Here is a 20237-nt window from a genome sequence, read left to right as displayed (position 1 = left end):
GGACTCATTCATGTGCTGTAAGGAGGTGGGGCCTGGCTGGATATGGTCCCTGGAATGTGACCTAGAAGGGTGCGTCTTGTCCCTGGCTCCTCCCTTCCCTCTGCCTCCTGTCTGTCATGGCTTGAGGCCATCATGGTGTCCCACCAGGCTGTGTCTGCCTGGGAGCCAGCTGGCCTGGCCTGAATCCCCTGAAATGGGAGCCAAATTGAAGCTCTTCTCCATTAAGCTGTGGTGTCAGGTACCACGTTTTCAGGGACAGGAAAGCTGACAGATGCACAGGCCTCTGCGATTCCAGGCCTCAACTCTCTGTTATGTAAGTTTTCGCCTAGGCACCAGCCTCCCAATATTTTCACTTGGTAAGCTCACGGAAATTCAAGCCCAACACTTGATTTCCTGCGCCAGACTGGCGACCTCCCCAGCCACCAGCAAGAAGTCTCTGCTCCTCACGTGCGTGGCCAGCCCCAAGCATCGAGCCCTGCGCCTCTGCAGTCTCTCAGGACGCCGTTGTTCCCGGGTGGACTGCACGCCAGCCACTCAGCACCTTCTCTGAAGTCCTTCTCCCAGGGCTGGGGATAATACATCCCTGTCAGACTGGAATGCTCTTTTCCTTACTCTAGGGTTAGAAACTTTCAAATCTGGAGAAAGCACAAAACTCAACACAGAACCTCTGACTCTACCGAGCTGGACAGACCAAGGCAGTACTCTGCATGAGAATGTTACATGTGCATTTTTTAATTTTAGGCACAACGCATGCAGATCTGATTTAGCTCACTTATGAGTGTGGTCTCTAGCTGCATCCATTTACTTATAAAAGCCTTACGTGTGTAGAAGTATCATATCTTTTTATCTAATCTTTAGTGCAAACATCACATTGTCTCCTTAGTGTAAGAAACTGAAAGAGTAAATAAAATCCAAAAGGTACAAAAGATATTGTGAAAGGGAAAGAAACTCCTCAAAAGGAAAGAACAACTGGAACCAGGGAAAGGAAACAAAGAAACAAGGAAGGTAAAATATATGATAGCTACCATGACTGTACTACTCTTCTTTATTGGTTTACTGAAAGGAACAGTTAGTGCCTAAGTGATCAATTGTTCATGCCTCTATCTGGTAATCTGAACAACTACTTTGAAGACAACAATACACAATATAACAACCACTTTTAACTTTTTATCACCTTGTTTTGAAATTTTGTGTCATTTTTATTGTTTTTATTCTCTTTTAAAGAAAAATCACAAATTTTAGTTAATCATTATGTTTCCATAAAGCACTGTCGGCACTGACCACAGCACTCACAATCTGGACCTATCCCATCTCCTTCCTTTCTTCTTGGCCTAGAGATGAGCCCGACCCAAGGCCGGGACGCCCCTTCGCACTTGCTCTTACAATTCTTCTGTGTGTTATTACTTGTTACTCTCTGTGCTTTAAACCTTGGATGAGTGGAGTCACGCTATCTCCTCCTAACCTTTCTCATTCACTCCGCGCCCTTTCACACAGAGATCTGGTTCACTCTGCCGCACTCTAAAGAAACCGTGGCTTACAACTGCCCTGCGGCGGATGCTTGAGCTCCTTCCGCTGAAAACCAACGTGAACTGGGCTACGGTGAATGCGGCCGAGATGCTTCCCTAAAGCAGGTATCGAGAACCAAGCACTGCGTGGGGCAGCCCCGGCTTCAGTCTCGCTAGGGCTTGCCAAACTGCTGATCCTCCACCTCACCCTGCATTTGAGGGCCCAGCGTAGAAGAAATTTGAGCACCCTGCCTGGGCCTGAGCTGCTCCACCCTGAGGGCCTGCAACCCTAAGGGCAGGTTAGGACTCCCAGGCCCGGTGGTTTCACTGACTCCTCTGACCCAGAGCAGCGGCCTCCACTCCCGGGAGGCCTGGGTGCTCTGGACTCCCGACCGCCTGACTGGGGCTCACAGGTTTGAAGACCAACTGGCTGTGGCTGTCGGGTGCCGCTGACCATGAACAGGGGGCCAGCCACTGCCTTTCTCAGATATGGAAACCAGCAAAGGTGAGGATGGTGTTTTACACACACACACACACACACACACACACACACACAGAGCTTCATGTTTTAGAGCAGTTTACACTGCTGGAAATGAGCACAAAGTACAGGGCCCCGGCTAGCTGCGTGCCCTGCCCTGCCCAGCACACCACCCACCCCTTCAAAACTCCAAGCCAAAGTGGTGCTGTTGTCAGAGTCAGCGAGCAGCACTGGGTCCCCACCTGCCCTCATGCCCACAGCTGCCACTGGAGTCACTGCTGGGTGGATGCATTTGCACAAATGGACGGCGACACGCAGCCCCACTCGCACCATATTGAACAGCTCCACTGTGCTACCAGCAGCCTGCCCACCTCCTGCTTACCCCCGGTCCTGCCAGAGTGGTGGCTGCTGCCCCCACGGTCCTAGCGTCTCCCCAGCTCAGCTCGCAGGCCAGGGCCTTCCCAGCTGGGCTGCCTTTGCTCAGGAATATGCATCTCAGGGGCCTCTGAGTCTTTTGGCGGCTTGCTAAGTCACCTGGCAAGTCTGTCCCCTATGGGCATGCACCTTCATCAGCTCTTATTCATCAGCTTGCTTAATGGAAGACAGCCTGGCTGCTCCCAGGTTTTATAGTTATGAATCATCTGCTGTCAACATTTGTGTCCGGGCTTTGGAGTGCGCATGAGTTTTCAACTCCTTTATGCTGTCCTGTGGCTGGGGAATGCCTCACTGCACCTGCCCTAGCGTGTGAGCGAAGCACCTTCTCGGGGTCTCACTGGCTCCCTGCACCGCCCCAGCGGGGCGTCTGTCCAGGTCCCTACTCATGCTTTCATCAAGTTCTTCATTTTCAAAGTTCTTTTAGGGACCGGGGAGATGGCTCAGTAGGATAAGCACTTGACTGGCAAACGCCAAGGATCTGAGTTCAATCCTCAGTTCCGCAAAAAAAAAAAAAAAAGTTCTTTTACAGTCGATTTTTGAGTGCTCGCTTCGGCAGCACATAAAGTCAATTTTTGAGGAGCCTATTCCCACCTCCAAGCTACCTGGTGACTCTAGTGAGTCACATGCCAGGTTGGCCACCAGCAGCCACGGCCGTTCTATCCTCCTGGATCTCAGGGAGGGGAGGCCTTGATCCAGGCGTCCCTCAGGTCACGGAGGGGAGCCTGCCTGGAAGCAGGTGGATGTCCTGAGCCACAGACAGATCAGCCCTCTCACCCCGACAGACAGGCCGAAGCTGAGGACTAGGGCTCCCTCCTGCACTGCCTGTGTGCCTCCCCTCTGACCAATGCTGGTGTCCCCTGGGGTCCTCACAAGGAGTGAGGCCGCCTCAGGCCTCGTGGGACTCGCAGGCTGACCAGGGCCGCAACCCGGGACTTCTAGCATGGAGACTTCAGGTTTTAACGGTTGTTTCCTACTGCGCACAGAGGCAGGGCAACCCACAGGTAACAGTGAAAGGCGGCCTGCCCACACCGCTGTACCCTGCTGGCCGACGGGAAGAGACCCTGAAGCTCGTGTCCAGGCATGCTCCATCAAGGAAGCGAGCCTGGGGCAGGGAGAGCGGCAGCCAGCTCGCAGGAGTCCGGGCCGTGTCTCAGCAGCTCCCTGCAGAGGTGCACAGGCAGGAAGGACACAAAGCTGCCTGGACCCTGGAGGGCGGCGCCAGAACCTCAGGGACCCAGGACTGCGGTCCAGCACAGTGGGGAAGCGTGTGCTTCTGAGGGCAGCAGGCCCACGCCAGCTTCCAACCTCCGGCTGGCATTTCCCTTCTCACTTTCAAATGATGATGTGGTGACGCTGCTGGTTTGGTGTCCGCTAGTCTGGCCAGCGAGCCACGCTCCCTGCTGTCTTGCAGGCTCCCCGCCCCACGCTGTGGGGAGCTAGGAGGGAAGGCAGGCCAATGTCTGTTGAGCTGCATGTTAAATAGGGAGCAGAGTGAGGGGAGGCCTGGTGGCAGCCACACCCAGACCTCTGTGGCCTCTTCCTGGGTCCCTGGCTGCCCAGACAACGGGGGCTGCAGAGCAAGCCTCAGTCTTCCGGAGAGTCGCCTTTCCTTCGGCCCTTCCTGGGTAGGACTGAGGCTAGGGTTAGCGAGCTGCTGGCAGCGTCAGACGCTGGGGCAGTGCAGGGAGCACACAGGAAGCCAGCTGTGCAGGAGGGGACCACACAGTGCCTGCCCTTCCTGGCTCTGCAAGTATTTTGCTATGATTTGAATTTCAGGAGGGACAGGAGCCCTCCTTCGCCTTTATCTAAGTCTCATAAAAATTCTGCCTCTGACAGCAGGCTAAGGCCATTGCTGGGGTGTGAGCGCCGCTTCACGCTACAGGTGACTCTCAGTGGGCTGCAGGGCCTCCTCTGGACGCTCCCACGCAGGAGGACAGCGCCTACTCCTCGACTAAGTAAGAGAATCCGAAAGATTAAAGTCTGGACTTTTTAATTTTTAGGCTTGTCATGTCCCTTCTGTTTTAGCCCTCAGCCATTCAGTGGGATATCAAATATCTTATAAAATTATGAACAGTAGCACTGTAAAAACATAAGCCAACTTCTCTGCATGAAACAGCAGTAGAGACAGAGATCTGAACATAGTTACATCATTTTTTCAACTATGCCCAGCTGAAGAGGTAAGATGAATGGTCAGCATCACTTCCTAAACTTAACCTACACGCAATTTTTCATTTCAAAGAGACAGAAGGAAATATTCTTCAAATGAACTACACAGTTCTGAATTTTGTCTTCATTGTTAAATATATTTAGGAATCTTAACCTCTTACAAACTGGCATCAATGCTATATTGAGCCTCTCCTATGAGCTTGTAAACTTCCAGTACAAGTTGGTGCTCAGTAAATATAACTGAAATAACTTCACAGAGAAGATAGTAACCTTTCAAATATATTTGAAAATATGGCATTCTCATTAGATATTGTTTAAATTCAAATTCAAACTAGATATACTTTCATACCCATAGGATAGCAAAAAAAAAAAAAATCTTAAAATATAAAGTGTTGATAAGAACATGGGGCAACAGTGAGTCTCCAAGGAGGCTGAAGCAGCAGGGAGCCAGCGCCTGGAGGGCACCTGAGGTCACCAGCAAAGGCGAGGGGTGTGTGCTCTCCCATCAGCACCCCCGTCGCAGGTCGCAAAAGCCACACAGCCTGCAACAGAGTGTGCAGAAGCAGAGACAGGAAGTGACCCAATGAGGACACGAAGAGAGACTCAAAGTCATGCCAACCTAGCACGCACTGGCTGTGGGCTTCCGAGGGACAGTGGCTTGGGGGTGGCCTAATCCCACTGGGGACACAGCAGCAGTGGTGACAGTGAACGAACCAGACTGCACAGCTGGCGCAAGGACAACTAGAAGACAATGGTAAGGGAAAAAGCAAGTCGTGGACAGACAGGTAGCTGAAAAAAATGCACACGCTGTATCTCATGTTTAGACAACACAGGTGAAATATTTCTGAAAAATCGGAGTGAGAATAATAGTTGTTTTTAGGTGGGAAGAAATAGGAAAGGAGCCAAGAAATGGCATATGGAGTTGCAAGCGTTTGTCATGCTTTGTTTTTTAAAGAAAACCCTAGAAATGAAACAACTTATTTCTTTTTTAAAGGTTGTTTTGTTATATTTTGTTTTGTTTTCGGCACAGGGTCACACTACACAGCTCCAACTCATGGTGATCCTCCTGACTCCTGCCTCCCTAGTGCTGGGGCTACAGGCGTGCACCACTGCACGCCGACTCCACTACAGGCTCAGCGCCTGGGGGCAGGGCCAGCGTGGCACGCGGCGCCAGGAATCGAAGCCTGGCCCCTGCATTTACCTAAGCGGCTGCTTAGTCCGCTGAGCTATACTGCTGGCCCTGAAGCATTTTATTTCAATCAATAATCTCCTGAGAAAGCCATTTATAAAATGAAAAAGACATTTTGAATCCCCACCCAAAATTAAAAATAGCCTGCTTCCACTTATCAGCGAGCTATGCAGCTTGGAAAGAAACGCAAGCCGGATTCTCAACATGGCCAAGTGAGATCGCGCCTCGTGAGGCAGCCAGATGGGCAGTCGAAAATTCACAGGTGACTGAAATGCTCCCAGCCTCTTCCGTCTGCCTCCCACAAGTGCTCCCGCAACGCAGCACTGGTGTATGCTTTCCCGCCAGCAGCAGCCAAGTGTGTATAATAGCAGGTTTTAGAGTTGGAGGCACAATACTGATGTCAAAACAAAACATCAAAAACAAAAAGAAAAAACTACTGACAAACTGAAACTAAAACCAGAAGAGAAACTAACGTGATTATTTATGAATAATCCTAGATATGAGCGGTTGATTTTAGAAAGAATAATAGGATTTCACATTGTTCTAGAGGACAGGAACGGTTTCTCTGAAAGTGTGACTCCGAGGTGATTTTTAGCATGGCGTGTGTGTTACAATCTTGCCTCCTCTGTGATCTGTTAAGCTGCGTGTGTGAATGCACGCTTGGAAGAATGCAGAGTAGACACAGAAAATTAGTTAGCAGGAATGGGGTAGAGAAGGGAGGAATGACGGGGCACTGCGCACAGCGGTCAGGATGGAGACCTAAAAGCAAGAGCTCTAAAAAGATGGGTGAGAAAACCCACAGGATTCAAGGGTGTTAGGTGGCGAGTGTGGAGAGAAGGGGAGCGGGGAGGGCCCGAGAGCTGGGCACACAGCACATGCCTGAGGCACTCTGGGAGGCGGAGGCAGGAGGACTGCAAGCCTCAGCCCAGCGTGGGGACTCAGTGTCACAGTGACGCTTGTCTTAGAATTGAAACGTGCAGAGGTGTGGTTGGGAAGGTAGCGCCACGCAGAGGCGCTGGGCTCAACCTCCTGTACGCAGACACAGGAAGTGAGCAACAGTCCTGCGGTTTCTGTCACAGACAGCTTGGGCACAGTGTCGCTGACAAGGCCCAGAAGGGCAGCTGGTGTGGGGTCTTCAGGGAGGGCAGGGGTCACAGGCCGGCTTGGGAGACAACAAGCATGGGGTGTCAGGGAAGAGCACAAGCAAATCTGGGGTCTGAGCTGAACAAGAAACCCGGGAGCGTGCTTCCAGGTGACTTAAGCCACGGCTACATCTGAGGCTGCCGGAGGACCCAGGAGGGGAAGTCCAGGAACAAGCCCTCCAAAACTCCAACTTGCAGTGGGCAGAGAAAGATAATCAGCCCACTGCAAGGAAACAGCAGAGGAAAGCCAGCCAGAGCAGGGGAGGTACCTGGACACACGGTCGTTTCATCAATATTTGTTGGATTACGAATTAATGAGCAAACATATCTATTCAGTGATAGTTAGCCTGGACCAGAAGACAATGCACACTTCTCATCTTGATATTTCTTCTTCATCTTCTTTTTTGTTTTTTATTGCTATTAAGTTAAAAAAAAAAGTTGGAATAAAGGATGATCAGGGGAAGAACGAGCATGGTGACCGGAGGAAGGCGAAGGCCTGATGCTCCTGTGAGCGCAGGCGGAAGCTGCTCGCCTGCACGGGCGATAACGGGCTGCGGGAGGGAGACGCACCTCGTCCTCTAACTGCTAGCGCCATGGCTGGGCGAATAAAGGAGGACGAGCCAGAGGCTCTGGGCTCCTCTGCTGCTGCCAACGCGAGCCCCTGCTACTGGCTGTTAGGCTACACTCCGTGTCTGTCTCCTGGGTCAGGGGAGCAAAGTACTACAACTGCGTCCCTCCATGTGGTTCACCGGGTGGGGACAGCTCGGAGGAGTGCACTGTACCCACGGTGGCACCTCGGGTAGGGACTTGGGACCCACAGCGTGGCCCAGCCAGGAGGTTGGCTACAAATAAGTACTAGGTGACGATCCAGGTCATCCCAGAAACACTCGGCAGGGATCTGGCCTCTCTGAGACACTTGTCCCCAAAGACTGGGCTGGACAAGTCCCAAGCATGGGGATTAGAGGTGCACACCAACACGCCCAGTCTCCTCACTGTCGCAGCATACCCCGGGAGTGGGGCTGGCACAGCAGGCCCGGGTATCGAACCATGGCCACTGCACTCGGCCGAAGCTGGTGCTTTAGCCTGCCGAGCTATCTGGCCGGCCCTAATGGTTAGTTTTAGTATTGTATTCAAAAATAAATCAAGACAGATGCTTGTTGGCGACCATGAATTCCATGGAGGGGGCAGAGACGAGGCTCTAGCACCTGTATAACCGCATTGGCTAGCAGCATTATGGAGAACACCATAAATAAAGCAAGTGAGGAGAGAAGGGAGGCGTGGTGGGGGGAGGCGGCAGCAGCAAACCCCACAGTGACTTCATCGCTGCCGCCGACAAAGTACTGCCCTTCCATCACCTGGGTTTTCACTGACCTTCATAAGAACTGGACACAACTCTTCCTACACACACACACACACACACACACACACACACACACACACACAAACACGACAAGGACTGTAGGAAAGAACCACTCAGCATGTAGGTCGCTCCGCTCAGCTGAGGTCCGCCGTGCTCTGAAGCACGCACAAGGGGAGCCGCAGACGCCTCAGCACACACCCACGCACAAATCTGCTCAGCAATGCGCCCGGCACACTCCCTGCCGGGCTGAAGTAGGTGCCACAGCCTTCGGGACTGGTTTTCCCACTCGATGCGGGGCTATCAGCTAAGGGCAGCTGAGCTCTGCGTGTGGCTCCTGGGATCACACCTGCTCTCTGCCTTGGGTGACCCAGTGTTCACGCACGACGGAGATGATGCTGTGGGCACTCTGGGCAGCATGAACAGCTTGGCAACCGCCGCTGGGCATCCCCTGAGCACACAGCAGTTCAGCCGGTGGGGCACTGACACTCGTGCACCAAAGCCCAATTTTAGGAGGTCAGCTGCAGACAGTCTCTGCATGCCGGCTCCTGCCAGATACCTCTCACACGGCGTCACGAGCTCCCCGTCCTGCAGCACCCCACGCCAGGTGGTGCTCATCATGTTTGGGTTCCATTACCCACTGGGCCACTCCGTAAGCCACTGCGGCGCTGCCGCCCCTCAGCGCAAGCTGGGAATGTGTCACAGCACGGTAAGCACCGAACTCGCCCGTGCACGGGTGGTGCACAGGGAGACAGTGAGAAGAGGGGGGAGCTGGCGCTGGAGACGCGGGGACTCGCGCGGGCCGGCCAGCCGTGCAGGAGCAGCTCTGTCCACGTTCAGAGGGATCCTGGAGGACGGAATCTCACCTTGAAAGTTAAAGCCAGCTTTATTTTAAAAAAGTGCTATTTTAAGAACTTTCCATCTTACTAGTTTTAAACAGTTGGCATCTCAAAATTAGATTCTTTTATCTATCGCTGATGTTCGTGTAAGAAGGCAATAGTCCCTGTGTTATACACAGAGACAAGGGTGGGTCAGTTTAAACACATCAAACCTGAACAAAATTTAACCGAAAATCTCTGAAGGGAGCGTAACATGGGGAGCGTCTCACGGAGGCAGCTTACTATTTCTGTCTGTAAGACAACTGACAGTGCCTAGAAAAACAGGAGGATTTCCTGTGTTCCACTCCTTTACGGAGCAGAGCGACTGACTGCAACTCTCCTGACCAGCTGGGGAACGCTGAACGCCACCCGCGAGACCGGGGCAAGTCCTCATCCAGTTTTCCCTAAAAAAACTTTTTGACGGACAGCATATCTATGAACATAAAGCATTTAAAAACAGTAACACACACATGGCACACCAGCTACGTTTACCGACTCTCAATCCATCCTTCACTTTTATAGTCACAGGTTAGAGCACCAATCTTCATACGACTATTTGGAAAAGTCACATTTTGTCTGTGAAGATTAGCACAATTCTTAACAGAAACGATTAATCATCCACAGGCCAGGCAAATCTTTCAGTGATTAAGACAAAGCAACACTCAGTATCACGTTCTCTCTTTCAAGAAGCAAATCTATCACTCTATGACCTTCTGTGGGCCCTTGTGAGAGATAACGTGGGGGTCGGGATTACACTCCTGGGACCCCACTGAGAAGTTCTGCACAGCGCTCAAAGTCGCTGCTTCTGCCAGTGCAGGGCTGCGGGGCCTGACCCAGGAAGGTGCCCAGCCGAGGTGGGTCACACGCAGAGCTGGGGACAGTCAGGAGCCGGCCCCTTCCCAGGGCTCGAGGTACCCGGGAGGGCGGCAGGGGGCACTGAGAACATGGAAGGTTTGCTGGCTTCATCCTATTCTGTGAATGTGAGATGACACGCCGTGGTCTCTTCCCGAGAAAGGCTGGCCTAGGGCCGGTCTTCCAGCCAGCTGGGGTGCATCTGTGCAGTAATGGAAGGCCCGTCGCCCCGCTTGCAGACAGGCAAAGCTGCGCAGAGGCCCCCCGGGGCACAGTGCCCCCCGCCGCCCTCCCGGGTGCCTCAAGCCCTGGGAAGGGGCCGGAGAAGTTACGTTGGTCGTCAGATTGAAAAGAAAAATTCAAGAGAATACAGAGATCTCTAAAGAGAAATATACAAAAATACACCAAGTTACCCAGCAAAGAGCCAAGAAAATTGAGGTTTCATACCACCAACCCAAATTTTTAATCTAATGTTAGAATTACGGCAGATGCAGCTAAACATACCATATTAAAATTTTCATATGAGATCTCTCAGTTTAGAAATCTGGTCCTTTATGTCACATTTACATATGTGACTCTGATCCTATTTATTCTTTAAAATCATAATGTATCTCTCACTATATACAAACTAAGCTTTAAACACCAAAATACTTGCTTCATATTTAAGGTACTAAAATGTGGATATGAGAACATCTTCCCACTGAAACAATTAATGAAGCAGAAAAGCTCCACTTCCTGGGACATCCATGCCGGACTTTCTTTTCGGTTGTTTTCAGTTTCTGCTCTTTGTGGAAACATTCCTATGGCCTACAGCGCCGCCGCCGCAGATGAGTTCTTACGCAGGAAGAGAGGCCAAGAGAGGACGTGAAAAGAAACGGCCTCCGGACAGTGCTAATTCATGACTTGGTTTTTCACTAAGAAGAATCCTGCCTACTCCAAAATATTTGACACAAAGATTTATCCTACCTAATTAGAAAAGGCACACTCCTCTCAGATGGTGCATACATTACGAGATGTCCAAACTCTAATAAAAGTCTCTGAAATCTGAAACACTTCCGGTCCTGAGCGCGCAGGGAAGCGACACAGCCTGAGCAGGCGTTTTGCTAACAGCTGTCTGACTGGTCGTGAGCTCCGCTTCGGATTGTGCCCAAATCTGTACACAGACGAAGCGCAGCGCTGTATCTACGGAAGGGTTCCATGTGGCTGACTTCACATAACATTGCACATTAATAACAAGCACATTCTAATTACTTACGAAATTAATTAAATACCTTTTGTAGACTGGTAGGATTTAGCTGAGTTTTGTCTATTATTTTCACGGCAACCTAAAAAACAGAACCATTAAACTATATTTGAGGCTATATATTTTAATGAATAAAAACAGAAGGAAAAATCTTTTGTTTCATTCCTAATTACATTCAGTTTAACTCTGAGCATTTACACAACTGGACGGTCACGTTTTGATAAGCTGGCAGCTTGCGTGGACTCCTGAGCTATCTCCAACGTCCGAGCCCCAGCCGCTGAGACCGGCCTCTGCTCTTTCGGACTCTTCCTTTAATATAAAAATCACCCTGTATTTTAATCTCTTTACCCATGATAAGCAACAAATGTGGGGAGGGTGGTTCATAAACTTTCAATTATTTAAAAATTATGTTAATAAAGTAATTACTCAGGAAGAGTAACTGGATCCCAAGCTTCCCTGTCGCAGACTGACTGACGCGGGGATCTGCACACCCCAAGGGCTCTGCCTAAAGCAGGCGCGTCTGAGCAGCTGCTCACGTCCGAATGGTTCGGAAGGGGCTAAATTCAGCCAGAGATGACAACGGTATGATGTACAACAAAGAGAAGACCCAATGAAAAGCATTTTAAAACAATGTCCTAATCAGGTCCAATAAATATTAAATAATGCAAAATACTGAATGTTTATTTAAATGAAGTCTTTAACTCCAATCTATGAACATAAACATACAGGGTGGGCTTCCATGATTCTGAAAAAGATGGGCACGCTCCCACATGTGTGTGAAAGATGACTGTGGCCGGGTTTGTCATCTTATACCCTGCTCACAAACACACAGAACTCTGCAAGACGCCTCTGCTTGTGCCCGACACTGCTCACGGGCAAGTGTTCCGGAATCGAGGCATGACTGCACACGCATGTGCAGTTAGGCACAGTGTTGCTGTGTGAGTGCAGATTATTTAAAACAGGATTTTAGAATCTAATTCTCTTGCCAATTCTCTTATCACCTCATCTCTTAATGTGCTGCTGAACATTAAAAATGGAAGGACCGGCAAGACAGCTCAGCGGACTAAGCGCCTGCTTTGGCAAGCGCAGGGACCAGGGTTCTATCCCCAGTCCTGCATGCTGCACTGGCCCTGCCCCGGGGCACACGCCTGTAATTCCAGCGCTGGGGAGGCCGGAAACAGGAGGATCACTATGCGTGCAAGCTGCGAAGCGAGACCCTGCACCAAGTACATAAGTGAAACCAAATGCGAGTGATCTTTCTGCCTTTTAATCTCTAACACACTTTATTCAGTAATAAACTAGAACTTATCCTGAGCTTGTTCCTGGGACAGAGTAGCAAGATAAGAAGTGTTCACAAAGTTCAAGTAAGGAGACGGAAGCCCAAGGAAAACACATGTTAAGGGACATCAGCACGTCAGGAGGACTCCTCCCTGAACGCTGGAAGGGCAGCTTTTGCACCACTAAACAGGCCTTCTGCCGGCGGCCCAGTCACGTGTTCCGGGCACTGACGGCACCATACCTGTTGCTTATTCCCCACCATCAACTATGAAGAATGCTTTCTCAAAGGACACGAGAAGCCCAGGTGACAGGGGCTGTGGACACTTACCTCCCTGCCTGTGAGCACGTGCCTGGCCAGCTTCACCTTGGCAAAGTTCCCCTTCCCAATCGTCTTCTGTAAACGGTAATTTCCAATGTGAGGCTGCTCGTCAGGCGCTGACGTGATGGAGTTTCTGCACCGGGGGATGTTCTGCCTGCTGCTCGACTTGGTCGGCGGGACGTGGGGCTCGGTGTACTCATCCACGGAGGTATGCTAAGGAAAGGCACAGATTTCACTGTTAATTGAGCTGCACTACAAAAACACAATTTGGTTGCAAGATGAGTTGGGCGAGAAGCGATTCAAATTCAATTGTCAGGTTCAATATTGAGCTTATGGGGAAATTGGGTTCAGTTCTCATCTAAGATGGATTCAGGTTCAGTTTGGAAGCAGAATCATGGAGAAAACTGAGTTTGTGAACTGAGGTACCAAACACTTTGATTCTGAAAAGAAAGTGAGAGACAGTCGGTTGTCCTGCTGCTTCCTGAAGGGTGTTACCCCTTTACGGGAGGGGCTGCACAGTCTAGGACTGACGCCTCAGCAGGACAGGATGTCTTCACCTCCACAACAGCCCAGCATTCCTCGAGATCAGCCCAGCTGGCGGCAGGGTTGGCGTCTATGTGCCTCGTGTGCTGGGCACAGAGCCTGACCAATGGACCAACCAGGCGCCTGCTCCCAGTGTCCCCAAGGCCAGTCCTCACCAGCTCCTCCAGGCAGGCCAAGCCCCACCTGGGTCCAAGGTCCGGAGCTGCTCCAGGCTGGCTTTTGCCCTCTGAGGCAGAACCACTATCCCACCCTCACGCGAGCTGATACGCACAGTACACAGCTCCCTGCTCATGGATGCACTCAGCACGTGGGCTCACGCTCAGGCCGAGCCAACCTGTCCCCAGCTCTCACTGTTCCTGCCTCTTCTGCGAAATCCTTCACAGCTTTTGTTAAACACACACACACACACACACACACACACACACACACACAATATACATCTTTCTCTGACTTCATTAAAAAAAAAACAGCTAAAAATGAGTAGAACCAATTAGCAAAGGAAAGGCTATCATTTATTCATAAGCTAATTCAAATTCGAGTTGTTCTAACCTGTATGAGCAAAAGCCTGCCTAAAATAGGTTGATCAGAAATTTCCTAAAAGCAACTTGAAAAATCAGTCTATTTACTAGTCCCGTGCTAAGCGTGATTCACGCTCACTTTTCTGTTTGTTGCTACTTTCTGATTCTTCATGATATAGAATTTTTTTTTTTTTTTTTGCTTTAACTCACTCAGGATGAGGGATTTTCTCGTTCTGAGACAGCTCCCTGTCCTCAGAGGCAGCCCTGCTCCGGGCAGTGGGTAGCGCAGAGCCTCTCCCTGTCCCGGCAGCACGCATTTACTCGCCTGGCCCTGCGTTCTTCCCTAGGCCATGTCAGGGCAGGAATGTGCCTTCTCCTTCTGTGTCGGCCACCCTGCAGTGCTCGGTACACAGGGACAAGGAGCACATCCGTGGCTCTCAGCACACCACCTCCGGACAGCTGGGGGAATAAGTGCTTCCCTGGCAAGGGCAAGGGCCTGAGTTCAATCCCCGGTTCCGCAAAAAAAAAAAAAAAAAACAACAAACCAGACATCTGGGAACCGTGCAGGACAGCTCTCGGTCCGGTCCATTCCAGACTGATTAGGAGAAGCCCCCAGGAAGGGTGCAGTCTGTTCCCTAGCCCTCCCGGTGACGTGGGTGCATTCCAAGGTCTGAGGACAATTGCAACGGATAAGGAAGGGAGAGAGTGCGAAGTTACTCGTGACTCGGGTACCTCTGGCACAAACGAGAGAAGGCCACTTGCACTCGCTCGGCTATTGGAGCGCCTGCAGACAGGACCAGTCCCTTCGGCAGAGAATGCAGACTCATCCGCCCTTGGGGATCTAATAGGACTCTCCTCCTCCACAAAGGTTTCTACGTCTTCCCACACAGCAGAATTGATTGCTCTTCCCTGCTTCCACAGCCTTTATATCCCGTAAGCACTTTTACCCTGAAAACCATCACACCACTTCTAAGTACCTGTCCACGGTCGGCTGCGCTGCAGATCTAAAGCTCCTAAAAGCCCCGTAACCCAATAAAATGCTATGCAAAAGAGGGCACTCAGTGCCAACGAGCTAAGTGGACGGAGTCTGGAGACTCCTGGCGCCGCGTGGAGAGGGGCCTGGCTGCCCAGAGCCGCGCTGCGCATGACAGCAGGACGCGCTGGAGAGCTGCCCTTGGTCTCAGGTGGGCCAGCGCGCCCACCCTTTCAGTAGTCGTGTGATTCTCTCTGGCCAGTAGAACGAGCTGAAAGGAACAGCATGAGAGCCCACGGCAAGCGTGCAAGAGGCCTGCTGTGTTCCCACCTGCTCTCTTACAATCAGGCATGACAGAAAAGCGCCACGTGACCCGCCAAGCAGAAGCTGGACTGTTCTTATGTGGCCCCTGGAGAGCAATCCGTGGCTCCAGGAGGAAGCGGAACATCTTTCCCAGCCAGTGGCTGCCGGAACTGATGAAGTGGACGAGCGTGAACATAATTCCTGCCGGAAGTGTATGGTCACAAAAGTTGCTGCTGACCCTCTGCGTGAAGCCTGGAAGGCTATGTGGTCCACATGAGTGGTAGGAACTAGACAGGTTTCCCCACAGAGCAGGGGTCCTGACTCCCGGCCCAGTGTGCCTGCAACCACGTAAGGGGCATCCGTCACAGGGCAAGGAGAACTGGGGGGAAGGATGAACAAATCTGTTCTGGATCGCGCTGTGGACACCAATCTGAGTGTCTCAACTTGGTTCTTGTAAAAAATAAAAAGGAGAGAGCTGGTTTGACTGACTACTGTGCCTCTCCACCTGGGGCCCCAAAGAGCTAGAAGAATCAAAAACCTTTCAGTCTCTCCAAAGATGATGTTATGTTGTCAGAAAGCCCTTAAACAGGGAAAGTAAGAAACACAGGATCCACGCACCCGAGACTCAAGGCCTGGCTGCCCACGCGTCCTCCAGCACAAATGCTCCTGCAGAGCAGAGCACTGAGGAGGAAGAGGCTGCACGACGTGCAGAGCACGCGGAGCTTCTGAGCCAGGCATGAAGGAAGCCAGAGAGAACACGAGAGCGAGCTCCCAGGACCGCAGGCACTCCTCTGAGAATGTCTACTTCCAAGCCTCTGTCCAGCCAAAACTAAGAAGGCTTAAGAAACCAACAAACAAGGCCTGACCTCAACAACCGGAGTGGACTAACCCAGCACGATACCGGGAGAGATGACAATGGCTGCTACAGCGATGTCAGCTGGTGCCCAAGCCTGCCCCTGCTGTTGCTGGCTGATTTTGCAAGGCAAGTGCTCCACGCTGAGCTGCAGCCCTGCCCTTTTCCCAGCACTGTGAAGTTCAGATAAAATGAGAGGTGAGTCACGGAAGCCCCTTATGAGTGACAGGCATTCTTACCAGACACATCCAAGTTCTAGCAGAGTGGGGAGGAAAAGGGGGAGTCAAGCGGAACCCTGGGTGTTGGTGAGCAGGGTAGGGCTGGCCCCTCGGCTGTGCTCATCCTCAGCAGCAGGCGTGGCGCAGCGGAGGGGTCCCCGAGGGATTCTGGTGTGTGTGCTTCCCAAGCTCCACTGACTGCCGCTGGCCTCGCCCTCAGGTAACACAAGGAATTGTGGCATTCAGAGCTAAATTATTTCTGGTTGATTTTTGGTTTTTAAAAGCTCTAACTCTCAACATTAAACAAGGTTGTATTATCCAATTCATATCAATATACCATATGATTCTTAAACAGCAAATTAGAGGTGGTGTGGTGGCATACCCTTGTCATCCTAGCACTCTGGGAGGCTGAGGCAGGAGGGTCACAAGTTCAAGCCCGTGTGTGCAATTTAGTGAATTAGTAAGATCCTGTCTCAAAACAAACTATAACTGGGGGAGAGATGGGGCTATAGCTCAGCACAAAAGCTCTGGGTTTCCCCAGTACCCCCATTTCATCAGAATGAAAATTTCAAAATACTGTATCTTTACTTTAGGTTGCACAGAGTCAATCGAGAGGCCCCGTGGCAGGACGCCGAGGCACGCACAGGGCACGGGTCAGCCACCGCACGCGGAGCTCGGGCCTTGCCGGGAGCCTGCAGCATTCCCCTCTGCTCACGCCAGGTCCAGCAGTGACTTCAGCTTAGCACGCCTGCGGCCTGAAGGCTGAAGGAGACAAGTGACACTGGCGTACTTAGTGTCTCTTTTGAGTTTGGTTTCCACCTTCCACCCAGCCGCCCACCCACCCAGCAGCGCGGCTCCCGGCTCCCTCTGCACCGGCGCCTGCCTGCAGCCTGCACCACACCACGGCACCAACGCCACGGCAAGCGCAGGTGTGGCCCAGCTCTTCACCCAACAGTCACCAGCCTGCAGTTCCCAGGTGAGAGCAGGGTTCTCCCGCCTGCGAGCCCAGAGAGCCATCTTCTTGCAGGTGCTCAAGCAGGTTTTCCTGGGGCGCTCAGGTCCTTGTCAGAGCCCCGGGGGAGTGTGCACCACGGTGGCCCTTGACCTCGTGGCTGCCGTCCCAGGCCCACACGGGCCTGAGGAAGCAGCTCTGGACCGCAGCAAAAACAACAATGAAAACAAACAGACATTACCTTACTGATGCCACACTGGAAGTATAGTGGGCCACAGAGCTAGACTTCTGTGGGAACAGGAACAGTGGCCTGTTTTCTAGGAAACAGGATGAACTATCCTGTTGATGTAAGAAAAAAGAAAGCTCCGCTCAGTGTTTTACTTTGGTGGAAGCTCATTCACTGGCTGTACTAGCCGGAATGTGTTTTTAAAGTCATAGGCATGGTGGCACACGCCTGTAATCCAAGCACTCGGGAGGCTGAGGCAGGAGGATTGCTGGAGTTCAAGGCCAGCCTGGGCTACATATTGAGTTCAAGGCCAGCCTGCGCTGTATACAAGACCCTGTCTCAAAAAATTAAAGACAAAATAAAGCCACAAAGTAGCCTGAGGACTAAAGTTTGGGGCAGCTAAACCTTCATAAGAGCTCATAAGAACAACAAAAAGCACACAAGTCAGGCACCAGGCCCACACTCCACAACCCTGCTCACAGCACTCAGGTCAGCTGGAAAGGCTGCAAACCCAGGCCACAGTCTTAACTGCCCAACTCCAGCCTTCCCCGAGGACGGATCACTGACAATTTGTAGGCAAGGCGTGCTCTCCTCCACGTGCTGCCTTCCCAGCTGGCTCGCATGCCCTTCTTTTACCGCTTTCACCACCCATCAGCTATCGCAGGGCAGGCCGTAAAGGGCCTGGGTCAAGGACAAGGGCAAGGTTTCTCAGAGACCCCGCCCCCAGGCAGCTTGTGCCTCTTCTCTCCCCTCTGTGCTCAGTGGCAATACCTGGTGACCACGTCCTCGTGGGGAGGTGGTGCCTGGCTGCTGTTCTGCCCCTGCCTGCCGCCCCCCCAGCTCTCAATCCCCTGCCCCATGAGAAGGATCTAGCACCTTCCTTCCTAGTATGTCTTTTATTGTTCTCTTAATTTATTTATACTTTGAGTTTCTCATGTAAGAGAAACCATGCAATATTTAAGTTATGCGTCTGATTTATACAGCTTAACACTCCTGTCTCAAAGGCCTCCATTTTTCTGTGACTAAAGTTTATCCTTCTTTATGGCAGAGTAGTGCTCCTAGGATAGACATACATTTTCTTTATCCATTCATCTGTTGATGGGCAGAGGCTCTTTCTTTCTTTCTTTTTATAAATATATTTGGTACACGGTCTCCCTATGCAGCTCAGACTCCTAATGATCTTCCTGTTTCAGCCTCCTCAGTGCTGGGATTACAGGCCTGCACTACCATGCCTGGTCTCTGTGGCTGGCTCAGCACACCTGGGGGTGGGGCCACAGCATGTGGTGCCTGGGATCGAACCCTAGTCTTTGCATTTGCCTAAGCAGGCATTTGGTCCACTGAACTACCTCTCCAGCTGATAGAGGCTGTTTCTGAGACTAGACTATCGCAAATCATGCTGTGGTACACACACACACACACATACACACACACACGTGCGCACGCGTGTGCATGTGCTTGCTCAGGCTCCTGTGCACCATTCCCGTCCTCCGTCCACCGCATGCCTTCTCCCTGACCCACTGTGTGCACAGCACAGTCCCGCACCCTGGAGGACCCAGGGAAAACGGCAAGCAGGGAGCAGGGAACTGTGACGGGCAGGTGCCCACTGACGCTTGGGACAGAGGAGCCTGGGCAGGGCATACTGGGGTGGAGAAGATGGCACTGGAGGAGAGAAGTGATCTGAGGCCACACCGAGGCTGGGCACCGAGGGGGCGGTCAGGGCAAGGCGGCCTGCAACACTGCTTGCCAAGGAGGAACACACACGTCCCAGGGAACAAGGAAGCTTCTCAGAGGGAGACACCTCTGGCTGAGAGCACCCTGAGAAGGTGATACTGCCCCAAAGACACTAACCCAAGAAAGCAAGCCTTCTCCAAGTGACCCAACCGTGAGGGCACACGGCTTGCATGATGTGGCTACGTCAGTGTACTAAGGACGCTTGGGGCCTGGGGCATTGTTGGGGACCTGGCGTCTGCCTGTGAGGCCTGAGGCACGAACACAAGAAGGAAACTCTTGCAAAGTTTCAGGATAGCCCCTAAGATTGCTTGGGACTGAAAGTGCAAACGCTCCTGAGACGTGGGACTTCTAGGACGGCCGCCACCCTGTCCCTGGCACACAGCCAGGCCCACCTGTGCACAGCAGTGCCCAGGGGTCAGAGCCTTCGACACCAGGCAGCCCATGGCAGCCTAAGCACATCCACTGTACCCTGGCTTCCCAAAGTGATCGCTGTGAAGGGCAGGAGGCTCTGCTTCTGTTCCCAGGCCAGCTGTTTGCATCTGGCTAACGCTGTACCAGCTCAGATACACTTGCTAGGTGAAGTACTAGACACTAACACAAAACCACAAAGAGCACAAAGAGCAGACCGAGCCCGGAGGGAGGTGAAGGGTTAAGAAGGGTGGTGTCTCCAAGTCACACTCCATTTTTTAGTTTCCATCTAAGAACAAACTCCAGCACACCTTAAAGCAGGTAAGTTGAACTAAGAAATCGACAATGTGACCGGCTAAAGGCACCTACTGATGGAACTGAGGGCCAACAAGGTGTTGGGAAAGGGAGAGAAGAGCTCGGCAGAAAGGAAGCCACGGAGGACAGTGACAGCCTTGAACCAGCTGCAGGTCCTCTGTGTAGTCTCAGGGCACAGCGGGGAGGAGCTCCAAGAAACACGTCAGAAGGGGGTGCCAGGTGTCTGCAGAAATCAAAGGGTGTTCACCCTGGGGGGGTGAATTTGAAATCTGAAATGCCAAGTGCAACCCTCAGATTCCTTACCCAGCAAAACAGCATTCAGACGAGGCACACAGAGGCATGTCTACACGAACAA

General features: G+C 51.9%; 1 protein-coding gene across 1 annotated transcript in view; it reads right to left on the bottom strand.

Moving 5' to 3' along the window:
* Mark1 (microtubule affinity regulating kinase 1) overlaps positions 1 to 20237 on the bottom strand; it is a 119769-nt gene that overhangs the window by 40642 nt on the left and 58890 nt on the right. Inside the window, exons 2-3 of the mRNA XM_012513738.2 lie at positions 12852 to 13055; positions 11274 to 11327 (exon numbers count right to left, since the gene is read on the bottom strand). Coding sequence (XP_012369192.2) covers positions 11274 to 11327; positions 12852 to 13055 — 258 coding nt within the window. The remainder of the gene's footprint in view (positions 1 to 11273; positions 11328 to 12851; positions 13056 to 20237) is intronic.

Source organism: Octodon degus, unplaced genomic scaffold (genome assembly GCF_000260255.1).
Source record: "Octodon degus isolate 3935 unplaced genomic scaffold, OctDeg1.0 scaffold00017, whole genome shotgun sequence".
Classification (NCBI taxonomy): domain Eukaryota; kingdom Metazoa; phylum Chordata; class Mammalia; order Rodentia; family Octodontidae; genus Octodon; species Octodon degus.
This window is presented reverse-complemented; position numbering and strand designations above follow the sequence as displayed.